The following is a 19835-nucleotide window of genomic DNA, read 5'->3' on the forward strand; positions in this document are numbered from 1 at the left end:
TCATGCAGCATTTCAACTTGGACATTTTGCTGTGGATTTGTTTATTTTTTAATACTCTAAGCAATCAAGATAATGATTCTGTGACCCCCTACTTCTTAGGCTTTAGGGCATCTCCTAGAATTGAGTAGGTTACTAATGATTGCAAGTTAAAACATTCAACAACAACTGGTCAAAAAGAGAAAGGAACCACTTGAACTTTATATTCCATAAGCAGGACTGTGTTTAGAATATGAAGGTCTAATTAATCGTGTTTGTAACTGGGGATAAAGGAAGCTAGTTATCTTAATAATTTTGTCTATGCATCCTTGTCTTTACGTCATTTTTATATCCATTATTATATTTATAGATACTTACAGTAGCTTCAAAGATGACTATCTTAATTGATGTCCTTTTTCATTTCCACCATCACCTTGTGCAATGTGTGACAGCGAGTGTTGCTTGTGGGTTTATTTCCGGAATTCGACTCCAGAAGGCATTACTCATGAGGATTACATGTGAAAGACCAACAAGTGCATCAGGGTATATACATGTGCATGCACATGCACACATACTAAGACAGGAACACATGCACACACACATCTCAATTCATTTTTGTTTCTTACTCCACCATAGGACCTACTTTTATTTACTGTATTATCTATTCTTGAGTAAAATTCTGGAAAACTACATTTATATGCAAGTCCCCAACATGATATTGTCACAGTGCTTTACCAACTCCATAGAAGCCTGGTCACTGCCAGTTTTGTAGAAACATTGTGAAAATATGCCAGGTGTTGTTTTACTTCTTTTGAAAACGAGTGTGCTCCTTTATTTCTTCAGCCATATTTTTTATTTAACAATTACAAATGTATTATTAAAATACATTTTCAGTATTACTAAATTAGTGACCTTTATCAAAATCAAGGGTTGGTCATTATTCCATACATACAATAAAATATCAATTTAATAACATTTTGGTATCTATGGTTTTTGCGCACATGGTGTCCTGATGCTAATTTTATTGATCCGCACGAAGAAATCTTGACTGGCTCACTGGCCCCTATTGGCCGCTCAGACTGTGAGGTCACGGCCATCCAGAGTGCCTTCTCATTCAATTGAAAGGCAATTTAACCTTGAGTGGGTGGAGTGTCGTGTCCTCTCTACAATTCGCATCAGCTGCAAGGAGAAGCACTTGTTTTCTGCTTGTTCTTTGATCTCAGTTCTATTTAGCATTGATCACTTAAAGTAACAATTCTAAATGAGTCTACTTCATCTTAATCAAGTCCACATATTTAGTGCTGAGATAACCATAAAGGCCTCAGCCACAAAGAGATTTGAATTGCAAAATGACATCAGGCCAACAGCAGAAGCTTCCATTGTATGCTAAATTGAGGTGCTTTGCGAAGACACAGACCTCGTCCTCTGCAAAATAGTGTTTTACTTTTTCATTAATCTTTCATTTCATATCTTTACGTATTCTAGCTTTCCTCATTTGAAAGTTTCCTTCATTTAAAGTTCTGATGGTTATAAAAACCTTGTTTTTGTTCTTTTCTTGTTGTAAATGTGGGGTAAATGTCTAGTTCTTAATATTTACTACTTTATGTACTTTTGATATTAATTACCTTTTGTATGGGCACAGCCACCGTTTTCTAACTGGGATGTGAAATTGCACCCATATAGTTTCACTGGTTAGAAAATTACACTGCTTCTATTGAGATTGGTGTGAGCGAGACAGGCATGGGGCTGATGGTTTTCTCCCACTCCAACTTGGTTGCTATTCAAGTTAACCTTGCAATGTGCCAAAATAGTTTTACCATCCACTCTTCCTGTGTGGGCGGGGCCTGGGCCTGATTGACACAGTGTCACACCAGCCCCCCTTGAGAGGGTGAAGTCTGCAGGTGATGGATATTGTTTCACACTCTATCCTCCCGTGTGGGCAGGGCTTGGGACTGACGGACAGTTTCACACCATGTGTGCATAAAGCCTTTTGTGCACAGATTCCCTTCTGTCCGGCTCTCACGCAGACAGATGGCTCTTCCTCAGCTCCTCAACATCGAATGCCGTACATTCCCGGGAATGCACTCCCTCTCTTTTTAGCATTCCCTCCCAGTTATTAAATCCGGGAAAATGCCAAGCATTTTGGTAATCAAATGATTCTGCTTCTGATCCAACTTCAAACTGCTGTGCTAAATCACATGAAAAGATATTGTGTTTCTCATAGTGAAAGCAATAAAATGGCCAAATGAAAAAATAATATGGCAGTCAATGGTCAATCTGTGACAATAATACAGCAATTGTAGCCAGAGCAGCAATGCAATGATAATATCGAGGCATGGGGCCGGGAGGAAAAATCCCGAAACGTACTGTACAAATGAGCAAATGACAAAAAGTTCTCAGGAGCATTGACTCATTTACAACTGTAATTATGTGGCAATAAAAATCAACATGTGAATCAAAACACAGTCTTGTGTACAGGGTAGCAAACACGCATAAAGTTGATGAACTGTTACCTAAGGGTGGACCCAGAATCAAAGGCTTTCTTTTTCCTATTTCAGTTTTATTTTACAGTACTATTATATATTTTCGATTGACCAAGACAGTGTGTGCATCAGGAATTTTTTCATGAGCATCATCCAGGTGCTTTTTGGCACACCAGGGATGAGCATTCATGTCGTTCTAAGTGAGCAGTGGTTTCGACCTTGCTATTTTGCACAAATCTCATTTTTGCCCAGTGTCATTTTAATGGTAGAGTCATGAATACCAACCTCAGCCAAGGTAAGGCAAGGTAAATGCTCACAGGGTGCCAACCATACAATAATTCAAAAAAAAGTGACAACCCTTTATTCCAGTTTTCAATATCAGTGGAAATTAACTTACAAATCATCGCTTTCAGTCTTATCGAACAACGCCACCAGCCCATCTGTTTGAGGGTGGTAAATGCTGAATCGAATAGACTTGACACCTGATGATTTGTTCCTTTAGTGTACGTGACATGAATGATGTTCCTTATTCTATAAGAAGCCTACCATCAATTTCAATCACTTGGTTGGCTATTCCACTGAGTGTGGTATCTTTTTAATTGCTCAAGAGCAAACTCTGTCACTCTGGAGAGCGATGGAGAGTAACCAGTCTCTGCCCCTGAGCCTGGTGCTTCTGTCTCACCAGGTAATCTGAATACGCCCTTGTTATTGAACCCCTGCTGCTAGTCCAGCTCTAGCCACCTGATAACACCAATGAAACACCAGTCAATTGCATCTCAGGAGTCAAAGGGCACTGGGTGTGACAGTGTGCGAGTTCAGTTGATTAAAAAAAAAATCATCCATAGTTGAACTTCCCATGCACTGCTCCATAAAGTTGTGTCCAATCATACAAGTGATGCTGAAAGTATACAAACTCTCAAAACAAATTCTTATTATTCATGTAACATTCCAGTGTTATTCTTTGCATGCAGAAGGACTGTCTATGTTTATACTGTGAAAATACTAATCAGAGCATGTAGCTGCTGGTACCTAGTAACTAGAGCTTTCTATGCATATACATTGTGTGTGTGTGTGTGTGTGTGTGTGTGTGTATGTGTGTGCGTGTCTGCATATGTGTGTGTGGGTGATACCAGTGATGCTAGACAACTCCCTAGTACACATCACTTGCTTCCAGTATGCTGACAAGCAGTAAACAGCTGACTATCTAGCTAGCCAAATTAAAGCACATTTCTAATAACTAGAGCTAGCCAAGTTTCCTAGCAAGCTAGCACCACTGTGAATTACCACCTCAGGTGTGCATATATATCTTTATACTGTTCAGCATGTGGTGATCTAGTCCATAATGAAATCGCTGAAGCACTGTAAGCTAAAGTACAGAACATTGTTAGACATTTCAGTATTCTGTACACTTCCAAATGTTTTTTTTTCATAGAATACTGTTGGTCAAAATCGTGAATCAAAGCTTGGAATGTAGTTCAGTAATTTCCCTTGAGAATATGTCAAACATTTTGCTGCTCTAGGTCCCCGCCACACTTCATCCATTTCCATTTTAATATAAGTAGGCAGCATATAGGGCATGTATGTTAGAGCAGAACCAAAAGAGACAGTTGGGAGCGATCTTGGATAATTACAGATCACAGTTTCTTGATTAAATAAGCAGGATGGTCTTCTCTGTAATCACCAAGCCACGAGCATGTTATTTTTAATTGTCGCCCATTACTCTGCCCTGGTAATTATCAGCTTTTTTTCCCCTGAATGTTTTAGCAGCAAGCTGACAGGGGCCAGGAGCTGCTCTCTCCCTCCCACACCACCTGTCTCACAGGCAATAGGCAGCGCCAGTGTGGTGGTGTTAAAACTAGAGCATGCCCTTGCACAAGAGCAATGCCTGTTAAACATCAGTTTACGAAGAGACAGACCTGTGTCATGGACATCAGCTCAGTATGCAGCCAGCCCACCTACGCAGCTCTCTGTTTTGCCAACAAAGAATACCCCTCCTCTGTAATTTTGTAGAAAAAAAACAGAAGCAAAATCTCATGTAGAACACTGCAATATATCTATGTGCTGTGTGTGTGTGTGTGTATGTATATATATATATATATATATTTACACACACTCACTGGCCACTTCATTAGGTACACCTGTTCAACTGCTCATTAACGCAAGTATCTAATCAGCCAATCACGTGGCAGTAACTCAATGCATTTAGGCATGTACACATGGTCAAGACGATCTGCTGAAGTTCAAAACAAGCATCAGAATGGGGAAGAAAGGTGATTTAAGTGACTTTGAATGCGGCATGGTTGTTGGTGCCAGACGGGCTGGTTTGAGTATTTCAGAAACTGCTGATCTACTGGGATTTTCATGCACAACCATCTCTAGGGTTTACAGAGAATGGTCCAAAAAAGATAAAATATCCAGTGAGCGGACGTTCTCTGGGGGAAAATGCCTTGTTGATGGCAGAGGTCAGAGGAGAATGGCTAGACTGGTTCGAGCTGAGAGAAAGGCAACAGTGACTCAAATAACCATTCGTTACAACCGAGGTATGCAGAAGAGCACCTCTGAACACACACCACGTCGAACCTTGAAGCAGATTCCTTGGTCTCTAAAATGTATACAAATACCATTTAATAAAAGGTGAGATTTTCTGAATTCTACAAATATAAAATGGAGTACAGATCTAAATAAAATATTTTTTTAAGTATTTGTTCCAAACATTATGGAGCTGTATATTTGGAATACTGTAGGTCCCTTCCCAGCGATATTGACTCACCATCAGCCGCAAATTATGTCTCATTCTCCCCTACCAATTTATCTTAAGCCTTTTACTTTCTTCAGTTCCGTCTTGTTCACAGGTCATGCTCTACATCAGCGATAGACAGCCAGGGGCACAGAAGGGAACATTCAGTGTGATAGAACGTGGGCTGTGTTGGGGAGCTGAAGCCTTGGCTGCCTCTCCAAAGGAGATGAACACCAAAAGGCCATGTGTGCTTATTTACCTGTATGGTAGATGTGCCCCATTTGGGGCTTTGGACTTCTAAGCCAGTGATTCTCAAACTCGGTCAGCCTCTTCAGTTTTTGTTAGTTTGTTTGTTACATTGTTAGTTTTTGTGGCCTTGTGTCAGCACTTGTACCTATTAAGAGCATATCCATCCACCCATTATCTATGCATGCTTATTCCTGGGGGCAATTTAGACTCACCAACCTAATCTGCATGTCGTTGGACTGTTCGAGGAAACCGGAGCACCCAGGTGACACCCACACAGACACAGGAAGAACATACAAATCCCACACAGAAAGGCCCCGGCTGGGATTTGAACCAATGACCTTCCTGCTGCCCACTGCACCACTGCGCCACCCCCTATTCATTCACCTCAGTCTTTCAATTGATTAGTTAAAAATGTTTTCCACATCTTATGAAATCATTTTCAATATAGCACAATAAGCACAATGCATATGGGACATTCATTCTTAATGGCTTGCATAGTTATTTCTAATGTAATGAGGGCTTAAGCGGGTAAATAACCCTTTAAAACATGAAAAGTTTCCAATTAAAAAGAATAAACAGCTTGTTAAAATTCTGAGATTGCAATTGTGTTTGGAATGAAAACCAGCATACACAGGGGACCCTGGGAGTTTTGAGAACCATCTAAGCAGCTGGTCACAGGTAATGGCAGGTAAATGAGGCTTCACAAACCACAAAATGGTTGAAAATGCAATGCTGTAAAAGGGATACCGTGATTTGAACTAATTGCAGTGTTGCATTGATTGACAGCATATATCTTACCCCATTGAGGGGTCATGAAATCTTGCCCAGACATCACTAGTCACAAGTCCATTTCATTATAAATATAGCCACACCAATCTCTGGAGGAGCAGGTGGGAGAGGCTGTACTGTCTTACTAAGCCCATGTGACTGCCCATGGATTCACAGTCATTAATATGAAAAAACTTGGGGCATCAAGGTAGCTCATTCGGTTAAGGCACCACGCTGTAGTGCATGGATGAGCCCCACAGCCTCAGACTGAATCCAAACTGTGCCAGTGCCGACTGTAACTGGTAGCTCCATAGGGTGACGAAGAACTGGCACTTGCATCGTCCAGGGTATTGGAGGATCAGTCGGTTAGGGGTCTGCGCTTCATCGCTCTATAGCAACCCCTACTGGTCAATTGGCCACCTGTGGGCTGCATGTCAGAGTCACATATGAAAGGTTCTCCTCTGATTCCACTTAGCTGAAGTCTACAGTGTGAAAAGAAGCAGGCGGAGGCAACACCTTGCTTTTCTCCCAAATTGGCAGTGGGGTTTGGGTATTGCGTTGGTAGTTAGTTGCCCATTTCGTATTATTGTGGTAATGGGACATGCTCAGCCCCACACTGGGCACCAAATATATTTTGGAAATTTGAAAAGCTTAATATTTCTGATAATTTTCTAATGAGACAAACACCCACTACCCTCTCAACATTGCACATTGAGTGTCAAGCCAATCAAGGACTTGAGAATAACTACTAACCTGATCGACACAGCAGAACATTCCAGAATGCACTTGAATCCCCCTCTCCCCCTGTCTGTGTGTGTCTGTCTGTGTCTCTGTGTGTGTGGAAGGGCTTATTATGCACCACAACCAATAAACAAATGATTGAAATAATTTGACACATGCAAGGATTTGGCACAATTATGGACATGTGTCATTCTTGTAGCCACATGACAGATGGTGACAGAAAACAGAATGTCTCCACTTTACCTCTGATCCAGTTCTGTGTGCCAATACAAAAGAAATTTCCCTTTCATTTAAAAGATTAACATCCTCCAATGGACTTAGGCCTTTGTACCACAGACACATGCAAATTGTAGGCCAGACTTTGTCTCGCATCGAACACAGGAATTGCCCTCACAAAGCTTTCCATTTCGCTCAAACCCGCTCTTTCTCTCCCGGGTCTTGACAGGAGCTATTCTGCCTAAGACGGGATTATTTGAGAGAAAATGACAGGTTTAGACTGTCGTTGAAAGGCAAAAAAAAAAACAACTGAACAAAAGAAGACAAATCATTCTCGCACCAGGGTTGATTTTCTGCATGCTTTCTCTGACAGCCCGGAGTGGATGAATCACTGCATTTCATTGTCAGCCAAGTGCGCAGCCTGCTCATCTTCGTGCAACGACTACGAAACAGGCCCAACTACCTTTCAAAGAGCCCTGGATTGCATTGCTCTTATTGTCTGGAAAAGCATAAATTTTTCTGTTGAATTCACTGGGACAAAGTGTAATGTTAGAGGAGAGGGAAGAAAACACACCACAACACGGTGCTCAGTCTTCCCGCGAGCAGTGGAGGAAAGGCGGGGAGAATAGGGCCTTTATGTGCCAGTGCTCAAATCGCCGGGAGCCCACCGTTGCCATGATAACCGCTGCAGCGCGGTCGACATGGAGATACAGTATGGCCCCTACTGATTCTTGTCTGTGGCTGGAGAGTTTTTTTTTTTTTTAAACACTGTAGACAGTTTTGAAATGAGCTGACAAGACTCAACAAATGCATTCGTGAAAATAATTTTCTCAAAACTGCAATTATATCCATAAAAATATACAAATACATTTTATCAAGCTGAAAATGAATAATCTTTCTTTCAAATTATTGTGTAGCCATTTTACATTCGCAGTCATTTACGTTGTGAAAATGTGACCAAACCAAAAGGTCTCTGTGCCTGTGATAATTTTTCCCCAACAAATTTGCAGCCACTTGAGAAAACTATTAAAATATGACAACCGTTGCCCCAGACGCCAGGTCTCTGGCTCGACATTGATATAATCACAGGCCACTTCCATGCGCTACAGGAGGGCAATGGGCAGAGAAAGACTGCTCAGCAGTTTTTAAGGAAAGTGGATAATACGAGAGGAACACCACGGATGTGTGGCTTTGTCCCAGTCCATTCACATATGCACGCGCTATGATATATTCATAGTCCCGGATGATGACAAAGTTACAGTGAAGCTGACCCCCACCGTATCCTCCTCTTCTGGTTCAAAAACTCTATTGAGAAAAGGCAAAAGGCTGACCCAAGTGAAAAGGCCTGTAACTCCATTGCAAAGTTTCCCTTTGGTGTTGCAAATTGAGATTTTGCCACCACATGGTCTTAGTCATATACACTCACTTGTCTGCTGATGGGTTTTGACATGATGCACAATAGTGGTTCTCCTGTCATTTGGTGTTTGTTGCTCTTAGAATCCTTTGACATCCTCGCACACATCTTCTCACACAGTCTATTGTTATTTTTTACCACTGTCACCAGTCATGCATTACTGAGGAATGATTCATCAATTAAGAAATGTCTGCCATTGTTTTTGAATACAATTCATTATATTCAACTGGCAACAATGTATGACAACTATTGAATGAATAATGTGAGATGAATCTTGTATTCACGGATAACATTTGTGTTCAGTTCTGCAAAACCATCATTAGGATTTGCCCTTCGAACACCATAAGTAAAAATGTTAGGTTTTGCAACAAAATTGGAATTTAGCTGTTATGATTATCTAGCAGATGTCATCAATCGTAAATGGGACACAAACATTTTCATCGTAGTCTAGCATGGGTAGATGTCTTGTAGTCAGTCAACAAAAAGTTAACACTCCAAAGTGATGGGAAGGCAGCCATTACAGCTGAATTCACAAATAGCACCAAAATTAATGGTTTGTACTTTGTTAGCTAGGAAAGGGGAGGTCAAAACTCACAAGTTAGTTCCTGTAGTGCAGAAAATACTGTCAGTAGTTCAAAAATGAAAAATTAAAAGAAGCCTAGACTGCAAGTAATAATTATAGCAAACATGAAGATGTCTACAATTTACAAAAAGACATTAACTGAACAAAAGTTTGTTTTATGTTTTTAAAATCTTTTTTTATATTTTAGCTTTACAAAATATACTGTATTCTCCCAAACACAATGCTGGACATGGCAAGATAGCATCACATCGTTTTGTGACTGAACACCACCAGACAGCCAGAATGCATACTGTCCTGTAAGTTTTCATTTCAACCCAAACTTGCCACACAAGATTCTACTAATTAGCACATCAACCAGATCTCTAGCTGTGGAATGAGACGTGCTCTGTTAGGGACGGAGTGAAAATCTACACACAATGGTGAAGCTCCAGGAACAGGGATGGGAACCACTGAAGTAGAATCTCCACAAATACCCAGGAGCCTGCAGATCCAGCCACATGAAGGCCCATTCACATGAAGGGCTAGTGGCAAGTGGAGATGGAAGCCAGTGGCACACAGATTTCCATATTCTGTCCTCAGAACGCATAACAGCTGTACAATATTGTCACGCAACCCGATTAAAAGCGAAAAGAAAGGCATACGGTACTAGACGCGGAAAGAATGGAAACTTCCAAAGCCATTCAGCATTCCATTAGGCGGCTCGGCACCAGAACGCTTTCCGCCACCGCGGAACACCACCAGATTAACTCAGGCTGCAATGCGCATTAATCAATTCTTTTTCCATTAGGAAAATCAAAACCTTGGTAATTACCTCGAAGGGGAAATAAGAAACTGATGATTGCTGTGAAATGTCAAAGCTGAAAATGAGGAGGGCGGGGCGGAATCGTGCCTCACGAAAACGGCACCGGTCGTACACGCAAACGCGCAGCGCCAAACCCGTCCCGAGGGCCACGTCCGTACCCATCAACAGCCTCGTCCTCACAGAGCTGAGGTCTGGGCTGCGTTCCGAAACACAGGCATGCACACTGTACACGTGTGCAATAGGTAATGTGCGATTACCATTTACTTTAGGCAAGCAGCTCAACGAAGAACTTGACTCTCATTTGCAGTGGGGACATGTTTAATCAAAGCGGACAGGGAATGCTGAGGGTAATTCACTGTGGTGCATACTAATGAGAACACACCACCCAATTCAAACAACAAAAGTGTCTGTTGTGCACTTACCAAGGTCTTTGATCTTGTGTACGAATTTTGGATTGGAAATACGAATACGGTATTTTACATTCAAACTTCCTGACGTACATCAAAAGAAGCCACCAATGTTTCCAACAAAACTTGTCAAATATATTGAGAATACAAAATATGGGTTGAATAATATCTGTACAAAAATTAACAGCTTTCTTTATTTATATGATTTGTACAAGTAGCGTTACATAGCAGGAAAATCTGGGAACGGCAAGTACCGGACGAATGACATCACTGCATGTGACGTTTGCCTGTTCTCGCTGCGGTGAGATTACACATCTGGAAACTTCTCTGCATATCTACTCTTGAGATTTGGCTCAACGCTTGATGAGTCAACATGGTTTTTGCTCTTCCAAGCTCTTGGCAATACACTTGCTTTGTTACTGAACACAGGCATAGCCGCACAAGAGTTTCCAGGGTTCCCTGAACACCAGGCCCCAGTTTTCATCTGCGTGGTCGACTGCTTCACAGACGTTATTTAGCAAATTAGAGAGCTATTTCACACACTGGTTTGGCAGACAGAAGAAAATGTACACAAGTGCAAAACACACACGCAACCGTGGTCCAGCCTGAGGAGGGCGGGGGGGGGGGGGTCAGAGTAAGTCCTTGTCAGCTGTGTGTGCTGAGGGGCGAGGGTGCAGAACAGAGGGCAGGAGTGCACGAGTCTCTGCACTGGGACTGGGGTAATAAATAATGAGGAGCAAGTAAGAGGAGCGAGGTCCTTTTGGAGGGGGGGGGGGGGTGGTATTTAAGATTTAAGGTCCTGTTACTCAACAGCCATCACAGCCATTGTCCTCCTCACGCTTATTGCCGCTGTGATTTTTGTGCACTTTTGTTCGTGGCTGGTCCGAGATCAGTGTAGGTTCACTTGCGGGGATGTGCGGCAATGTACAGGGCCACCAGGCAGTACAGGACGCCGCCTACAGTAAGGGCCATGGTGCTGCGGTACAGCAGCTTGTCCGGGAGGCCACGCTTCAGGTGCACTGGGACCCCATCTGATTTCTGAGGGGAGAAAGAAGGGTGAGTGAGTGAGAGAGAGAGAGACAGAGAAAGAGACAGACAGACACAGAGAGAGGAGTGTGCAATCTGCAGTGTCAACATAGCTTATTTCACTCAGGCCTACATACCCTGATAAAGCTGTGGTCCTTTCAATGGGGAATATCCAGCACAATAACAAATTCTCACAACAATTATAATGATCCAGACAAATCAACATTTTTCTTCACCAATCGCCTGTAACAGATTGATGAACATGTACACTATACTTTCTAAAAATTTTAATTCCTTTTATAATTTAAGCTGTTTGAAGAAGTAATACAATGTTTAGCATTTATTTCTGCATTTCTGTGACACATATTAAAAATGGGTCACATAAAAATGGATGAACAAGAGGAAAACATGAATCTGCACCAAACTCTGTATGTCTGTATTTTTACAGACATACAGACGAATTCAGACATGTGACAAAACTACTTGTGGATTAAAACATTGTCCGTGTTTGTGCAGATAAAGTTTGTCCCAGGAATAAAAAAAAAGTTTGTGGACACTCATTTCCTTCCAGTATTCCAAAATAGTTTCGTATTCCCAAAGATTTGGTACAACCTGCACAGCATATTGCCATCATTTGTTGTTTGGGTTTTCTGGGTGTTCCGCTGCCCTCCTGTTAACTGAATAACTGTATATCCCAGACCCTGGTGAAGTTTTAATGCTCTGGCTGCAAGGCTGGCTCTACCTGGAAAAGCTTCTGCAGGTCTGGGACCTTGTTGGTGCCCATGTACTCCACCACAGAGCCGGACTCAGACACCACTTTGGTAGGGGTGGCAAAGATCATGGGGGCTGGATCTGCAGGGACTGACGGCTTTAAACCCTGCAGAAGCACAAGAGAGGCTCAACTCAACTACCACACAGTCACGTCAGAGCATGCACGCATGCACACAAATGCATAAACACAACTTTAGGGGCATTAGCATTATTTCACAGACACATATTTTTATGCCAACATCCTTCCTTTACAGAAAGTATATTTCCAGAAAGGGTCATGCCAGTTTCCCAATGCTTTCACACAGCCCAGATATGCAATGCTTCATAGTGGAGATTTCCAGCCCATGGGCCATAGAAACAGGGATCCCTGTCCTTGAGCCACCATGACCTCAGCCAGTAGAGACCCTTTCGAATAGTGTGCCAGTGGCAGCAGTGCAGATGGTCACAAGGGGTTCCTCTGGAAGCCAATTTGGTACTGCTAAATTTGCCACAAACAAATTAAAGGGTGTCCAGTGTTTACATCATTACTAACTCATGATATGAACTTCAGATTAGACAGTCATTAACAAACGGTAATTAAACTTGGGGAAGGCATTCGGCTGGATGCACAAAAACAGGCAGAGAGACAACCAGGATAGAGCTGATTGTTATTGCTTACAACAAGCAATCGTGGCATACGTGAGACACAAACAAGCATTTTATTCTTATTGTTTTGACATTTTTCACCTTTATTTATCTACATATTTACATGTTTATTTTAGGTTTAAGCCACTTGCTGCTGTGTGAGGATTAAATGTCCTCACAAAAGCCCCGCCATGAACAAACCTTCCAGAATAATCAATTTTAACATAAACGGCCATTGCGTTTTGCTCCTTCATCCCTTCAGTCGTCCATCTACCCTACAAGCCCAAAAGATATGCGTCAAACTGCCTTGAACAACAAATTGCCTTTAAATGTTGGGAAAGGACGATTTACTGGAGGTACTCGGACTACGGGAAGCACACATCTTAGTCATAGCAAGTCCAGCAAGAAAGAGAGGTGAGATCAGAGTTCTGTGTGCCACTCACAACCCAAGGACATCATGCAAGGCCAAAACCTAGACGGCAACGAGAATTCCTGCAGAGTTAGTACTCTGCCGTCCTCAATTCTCCTCAAATTAAATGTTATCGATACTGCTGTGTTCGGAGTCAAAAAAAAAAAAAAAAAAACACTTTATAAACAACACGCGTCAAGAACAAGTATCTAACGTTAGCGAGCTAGCTACGAAGTTATTACGCAAGGGTTTTATAGCGAAGAATGAACACATTCAAGAAGCAGTTACTTACATCATTTATAGGTTTATGTTTGTTGCGTAAAGTAACATTTAAAATAAAGGGCTAAACATATGACTTTGTAGCTTACATCCTTGCAGGATGTTTCATAATCTGGCTAGCAAAAAGGAAACTTCTGAGTGAAGGTCACGTAATCCATAAAAGAATGGATTCATATGAGCACACAAGACACTCCTCTCCCACTCACCTGTGGACTGTACGCAGTCGACGGTGCGGATCCCGTCAGTCTCTGTGTGAAACCACTTAATTTGTAGTACATTTTATCCTAAATAAATGCTACTACTGTGGTACCGTCACCCCTTCACAGATCTCGCTGCAATCAACGCGCGGCATTAAAAGACCTCTTACAACTCGTCTCGTAGTAGTGACGTATAGGGCAGACTATATATCTGCCTGTTTATAAATGCATTCTTTCTCTTGTAGGTCGATTTATTTCACTTAACTGAATTAAAATGACTTGTAACCCCTTTTTTTACAAGCCATATTTATGTTCTTGCTGAATAGTCATTAAAATCTCAAAATTGCACATAATCATCATTGTCAGCTTCATAAATGCAAGAAAACATAAATGTGGGAATACCTCAAGATATGTATACGTATTCTTATACATTTAAAATATTTCAAATATATACACTATATTGAAATTGGTGGATTGTTTTAATTCTGAAGCTATGGACTTCAGAACTTGTCCAAGGTGTCAGAACTTGGACCCAACATATAAGTCCCTATGCAGCCTCCCTTTTCTTACATTTAAATTGTTCCTTTAGTTACTAAATTACAATATATATGTATTTTTTTCTACTTATTAGACTTTGAAAAGATAAAAACCTGCTTTGGTGTAAAACCTGAATTTCTTAATATAGCAGACAGAAGACTGGCTGGGCGTGTCAGTTCTGTCCTAATTATTTATGCATTCACTTTTGATTGACAGCCTGGGCCGCTCACTCCCACTGACCTGGTCTCCTGGATCAGCGCTCACTCCACATAACGTCAGTTGTTAGCTAACGTTAGCTAGTCAGGCCCGGATCCAGACTGGGGAGGCAATTAGAAATTTGGGGTGGGCACCTTTTCACACAGTGGGCTATACTACAGTGTTGAGCTGTTTTCCTAGTTTTAATGTACGACTGATGTGTCTGTTCTTAAACATTACCACTCTACATACAGTTGCACTCAAAATTATTTGCACATGAGGAATAGGCTAAGATTTTAATAGAGAAGTATCAGAGGTGTGAGCACTAGCATTTACTTGAACCTCAAAATACTGACTTCTAGCGGTAGAACAATTTCCGACATGGACATTTTCATATTTCAGGTGGACCATGGACAATGAGTCGGAGCCGCAATGTCAAGGCCAAGAGGCGCCACCTCCCACCCCAGTAACCATAGACTGTAGCCCCTACTGTAGCTTAGTCTGCAGTAATCAGGAAGTGACGCAAACTGTACCTCATTGGTTCACAACAAATATTATAACAATGCCCAAATGACGCAATAAATCATGAAATCGGCCCATGGACAGTCATAAGACAAATAAAATATAACATATTGTGACTATTTGTTCTTGTGAGAAAAAATTATTGACTTTGTATTTTGATCGCATTTGAACCGTTGACTTACATGGAAACCGGATATGGAAACACCTATACTGGAGCCAACCGCAGTGGCGCTAGTGAGCAACGTCTCTCAACAAGACCAGGAAGTGAGCTTCAAAAACGAAGTCTGGTTTTGGCTGCTTGGTGCCAACCAGTGGCTCAGTTGTACAGCACTGTACTCTGCGAGAGGCTCTTGTTTTAAGCATGCACTGTATGTACCAAGGGGCCCAGGTGTTATGCTCGAGGGGCACCGAGGGGCCTGGGGGCCCTAGTGGTCAACTCACACTGTAAGCACCCAGGGGCCTGGGGGCCCTAGTGGTCAGCTCACGCTTTAAGCACCGAGGGGCCTCACATTGTAAGCGCTGCGGGGCCCGGGGGCCCGAGTGGTCAGCTCATGCTTTAAGCGTGGAGGGGCCCAGGGACCCTCACACTGTAGGTGCCGAGGGGCCCAGGGGCCCTAGTGGTTAGCTTACGTTTTAAACACCAAGCGGTCTGGGGGCCCTCACATTGTAAGCGCCGAGGGGTCTGGGGGGCAGTAGTGGTGAGCTCACATTTTAAACACCAAGGGGCCTGGGGGCCCTCACATTGTAAGCGCTGAGGGGTCTGGGGAGCCCTAGTGGTTAGCTCATGCTATAAGCACCCAGGGGCCTAGTGGTCTGCTTGCGCTGTGCGCACTGAGGGCCCTGGCGTTCAACTTTCTTCAGAAGTCGTGGGCCACACACCGCAGCCTGAGGCTTGGAGGCCCCCTGGCAGTCCGAGGCCCCGGGGCACTGGCCCCACTGGCCCCACTGGCCCAGTCCATAATCTAGCCATGCTGAGCACTGATATCAACGTTAGCAAACTGTCGAATGTTAAATACTGTTCTAGTGTGCTTGCTAGCTAACAGTAACGCTAGCTAACTAGCTAGCTATTTATTTAGTAAACTAAACCACTACCACAATGTTAGCTGATATTATGAGCTTAAAGCAAGTGTATTGTAGAGGGGTCCTCTCTACAATTGTCGGTTGATCTAACTGGGATTGTGTTTGGTAGTTTGTATGTTATGTTTGATATGTTGTAATACAAGTTTGTGAAATCTTAGCTAATGTTACTTTGTTGTAGTATAGTGGAGTGCAGTGCCACTCAGAGAGGCCAGCAATATCTGTGGGGCCTACATACTCCCAGATATTGCTCCTTCAGTCTTTCAGTTTAGAACTGCAGAGTACTTGGCTGATCTTTGCCTCACATAACCTGAAGATTTACATAGATAAGATTGGCCATTGTGTTAGCAGATGTTGTAATCGGAGGAATTCAAGAAAATATGCACCCACAAACTAAATGTTAATATGTTTACTATCTGCAGAAAATACAAACACCCAGAGCATGAAACACACAATGCCTTGCTTTATTAGACGGCATTACTAAAAATTTGACAAATTACTCCTACTGATGTTGTTGGGAAGAACTCCGCTCCTATCTAATGTGAAAAGTATATGTACATTACAAAACATGTACCATTCATGCCATATGTTTTTTAAAATCATGATTCCAAAATAAATAGATTATTTATTTATGTGTACTTTTCCTCTGTCAGTTGTACAATTCGTTATATTACAGCGTTACAGTCTTTTAAACTTTATCTTCAAAGTAAACATACACCAGCCATTTGTGTGAGTGTGAGCAAAAGCATGCCTGCATGTATAAATGTCACGTGACATCTGAGGAAGGCAGAGACCTAAAAACACCTTCATCTTTTTCCGGGAAACTTCCGATAGAGGGCCACCCCAGGCGTAATAAGGTGTTATGCTGTTGAAGGCATTAATTAATGATAAGGGAATCCTGTAACTTCAGTTAAAATGAAAAGGCTGGTTTGGTTCTGTTCAGTATAAAGTTTTTTTTTTTTAAGGAATAGCTGCAGGTGACAGATTTCATTAGTAAGAGTCGGAGCTCACACCTCCACTGACTAATCTATCAAATGTGTTTCCCAAGAATTTCTTTCTTTCAGTATTCGCAGAAGTAGCTGCTCATTCATGAGCTTGAAATGGAGGCAGGAATCTAAACTCTAAGATTCACCATCGGCCTCAACCCTTTTCATTTATTTTGTTGGATTAGCAAGTGTGCCAATTAATCTCATATCAAATATATGCGGAGTGTGAAACAGTGGGTAGACTGGCTTATAACCGAAGGTCGGGTTCGATTCGGTAAGGACACTGCTTGTACTCTTGAGCAAGGTACTTAACCTCATTGCTTCAGTATATATCCAGCTGTATAAATGGATACAATGTAAAGTGCTATGTAAAAAGTTGTGTAAGTCGCTCTGGATAAGAGCGTCTGCTAAATGCCTGTAATGTAATGTAAATAATCAAAATCTGAAATTTAAAGCTCACTTTTAATTGTATCATCCTGTGGTGTTCTATATATATATATAGAACACTATATAACATATAAACATGTTTTGGGTCATTGTTTTGTTGGAAGGTACACCTACTGCCAAGTCTCAACCTCTCTGCAGAGACAACTAGGTTTTTGGCTCAAACGTCCTGGTAAAATTCCTCTTGCCATTGATCTTAATGAGAGCCCTTGGACCACTGGCAGGAAAACAGTCCCAAATCATAAATTGTCCTCCACTATATTTGATGATAGGTATGAAGTGCTTTTTGAAATTATGTTTTACGGTTGAGTCACTCACCGTAATCCTCACTGTATATGGATGACATGCACTGTATGTGCCCTCTTCCTGGCAAGTTTCCAATTGTTCCCTAATGGTGCTTAGTGGTGTGTTTAACTGTTCATGTATTTTTTTGTAACCACTACCTGATTTATGTGGGTCAACAACAATCTGACGGTTCTTTGTCTTTCCCCGTGGTGACGGATGACAAATGGATTTTACATGCAGATTTAACTTTGATTGTATTTAAAAGAATCTTTAAGGGTGCCAATCATTTTAACACCTACTGTATGGTTTTAGAAAAACGTATTACTCAATAAACACTTTTTAAAAATAATGAATTGTATTAGAATAAAGTATATAGTTTTCCAATATGTTTGAACACAAAATAGAGCTCATCATCTCTGTTGTGTATTTTATACAGCCTTTTCCCCTCATTTTCATCAAGGGTGCCAATAACTGCATGATACTGCATCTATAGTATTCCTTCAACTTGCTAATAATAACTACTGTAGCCTGTCAGTTATTAGATAACTGAAAGTCAGTGGTGAAAATAAACCTTGGATTTGATTGGTTATATTGTCCAATCTGCAGTCTTCTGAATCCATTCATAAAGCATCAGCATAAAGCGACTTGAACAGAGAGGGTCCATTTTTGTTGTCATTTTAACTACTCTTGGTACCCTGTTTTCTTCCAGTGGTCACAGCCCTACAAGCTTACAGGGACGTATAGGTATGTAGGCTTTATGAATTGAATTTTAGCTAGCTAGGCCTTTAGGTTACATTAGTTATTTACTTGTGGTTCAATTAGTAAATTAGTTTTTAAAAATAAACTTTATTTTATATTTATACTGTATTTATACTGAGAGTTACATGAGAATGTATTAACAGAGAATAATTTAAAAATCACAAACCACCATAGAGAGCATTCTTCGGTCATCTACTACAGTGGTCTTCCTTGGTCTATCGGGTCTTTTGACATAATTGAGTTCACCAGTTGTTTTTTTCTTGTTAATGATGAACCAAACTGTGGACTTGGGCATGCCCAGGGTTTTTGCAATGTTCCTGATTGATTGATTTTCATTTGTGAGCCTTATGATGGCCAGCTTAATTTGCATCGACACTGCTGTCTTCCTCATGTTGCCACACCCGAACAACAATCTCCAAAGGCAATTGCAAAGTCTAGAATCAAGACTAGACATCAACAGCTCTCTTCTGCATTCACTAACGACACAAATGAATACACCTGCCTAACGAAACACATCTATGAAGCCAATTCAACAAATACTTGTAGTACCTTAAACTGGGGGGACCATGTACAAAAGGTTCTATAATTTCTAAACGGTTCATCCGATATGTATGAAAATACCCTCAAATTAAAGCTGACAGTCTGCACTTCAACCGCATTGTCATTGTATCCTTTCAAACACAAAGTGCTAGAGTACAGAACCAAAATAACAAAAAATGTGTCACTGTCCAATGAATTATGGTGCTCACTGTATGTGCGATTTAGGCCACAACTCAGTTTTGATAATTGTTAAGTTGACAGGAAACAATTATCAACATCCATATTTTTAGAATGCTTTAAAACAAATCTTTAAATCTATGTGCAGCTGAGCATTTCTAAGTATTTTTTTTTCTCCAAAAGCACAGAAAGTCACAAATAATTATTTACTGTAGGTTTAGAAAGGTCAGAAAGCTGCTTGAAATGAAGAGTAGTACATTTGTTTGGCTATATAGAAATTGTCTAGAATTTCTGTCTAAACCCAAATTTAACAGGGCTTTAATTGGAAGAAACAACAGATTAAAGTGGACCTCCATTGGAAACTTTACTTTTCAACTGAAATCATCTGAGATTAGTTATGGTAGGCAATTACATCAGTGCATAATGCGTTTACTCAACATTCATGTTTTATGAATTTTTTAAATTCAGTTTATAGTTAATGCACATTACTGATGTTTCAACCAGCTGGTAAACCAAACTTTAGCAGCACAGAAAGCCCAGACCGTATTGTTTTTTTTTTTTTTTTTTTTAACCAATTATAATCAACTTTCAACCTCCACTGTCATTCAATAGACAGTTTGTTCATATGGAC

General features: G+C 41.2%; 1 protein-coding gene across 1 annotated transcript; it reads right to left on the minus strand.

The window, feature by feature from the left end:
* Nucleotides 1–10544: 10544 nt before the first annotated feature.
* LOC135247521 (cytochrome c oxidase subunit 7A-related protein, mitochondrial-like) lies at nucleotides 10545–13850 on the minus strand. The gene is made up of 3 exons (XM_064321056.1): nucleotides 13692–13850; nucleotides 12145–12279; nucleotides 10545–11414 (listed from the first exon to the last, which is right to left on the minus strand). Exons 1-3 carry the CDS (start codon nucleotides 13761–13763, stop codon nucleotides 11277–11279), a joined length of 345 nt encoding a protein of 114 aa, XP_064177126.1. The 5' UTR covers nucleotides 13764–13850; the 3' UTR covers nucleotides 10545–11276.
* Between the last annotated feature and the right edge of the window lie 5985 nt (nucleotides 13851–19835).

Source organism: Anguilla rostrata, chromosome 2, assembly GCF_018555375.3.
Source record: "Anguilla rostrata isolate EN2019 chromosome 2, ASM1855537v3, whole genome shotgun sequence".
NCBI lineage: Eukaryota > Metazoa > Chordata > Actinopteri > Anguilliformes > Anguillidae > Anguilla > Anguilla rostrata.

What these genes read in the sequence shown, in the direction of transcription:
- LOC135247521 (XM_064321056.1), bottom strand. Translation starts at nt 13,763, where the DNA reads ATGTACTACAAATTAAGTGGTTTCACACAGAGACTGACGGGATCCGCA. An exon ending in CGACTGCGTACAGTCCACAG is followed by an intron (nt 12,280 to 13,691) that starts GTGAGTGGGAGA and finishes GTGCTTCTGCAG; the next exon opens with GGTTTAAAGCCGTCAGTCCC. An exon ending in ACCTGCAGAAGCTTTTCCAG is followed by an intron (nt 11,415 to 12,144) that starts GTAGAGCCAGCC and finishes TTCTCCCCTCAG; the next exon opens with AAATCAGATGGGGTCCCAGT.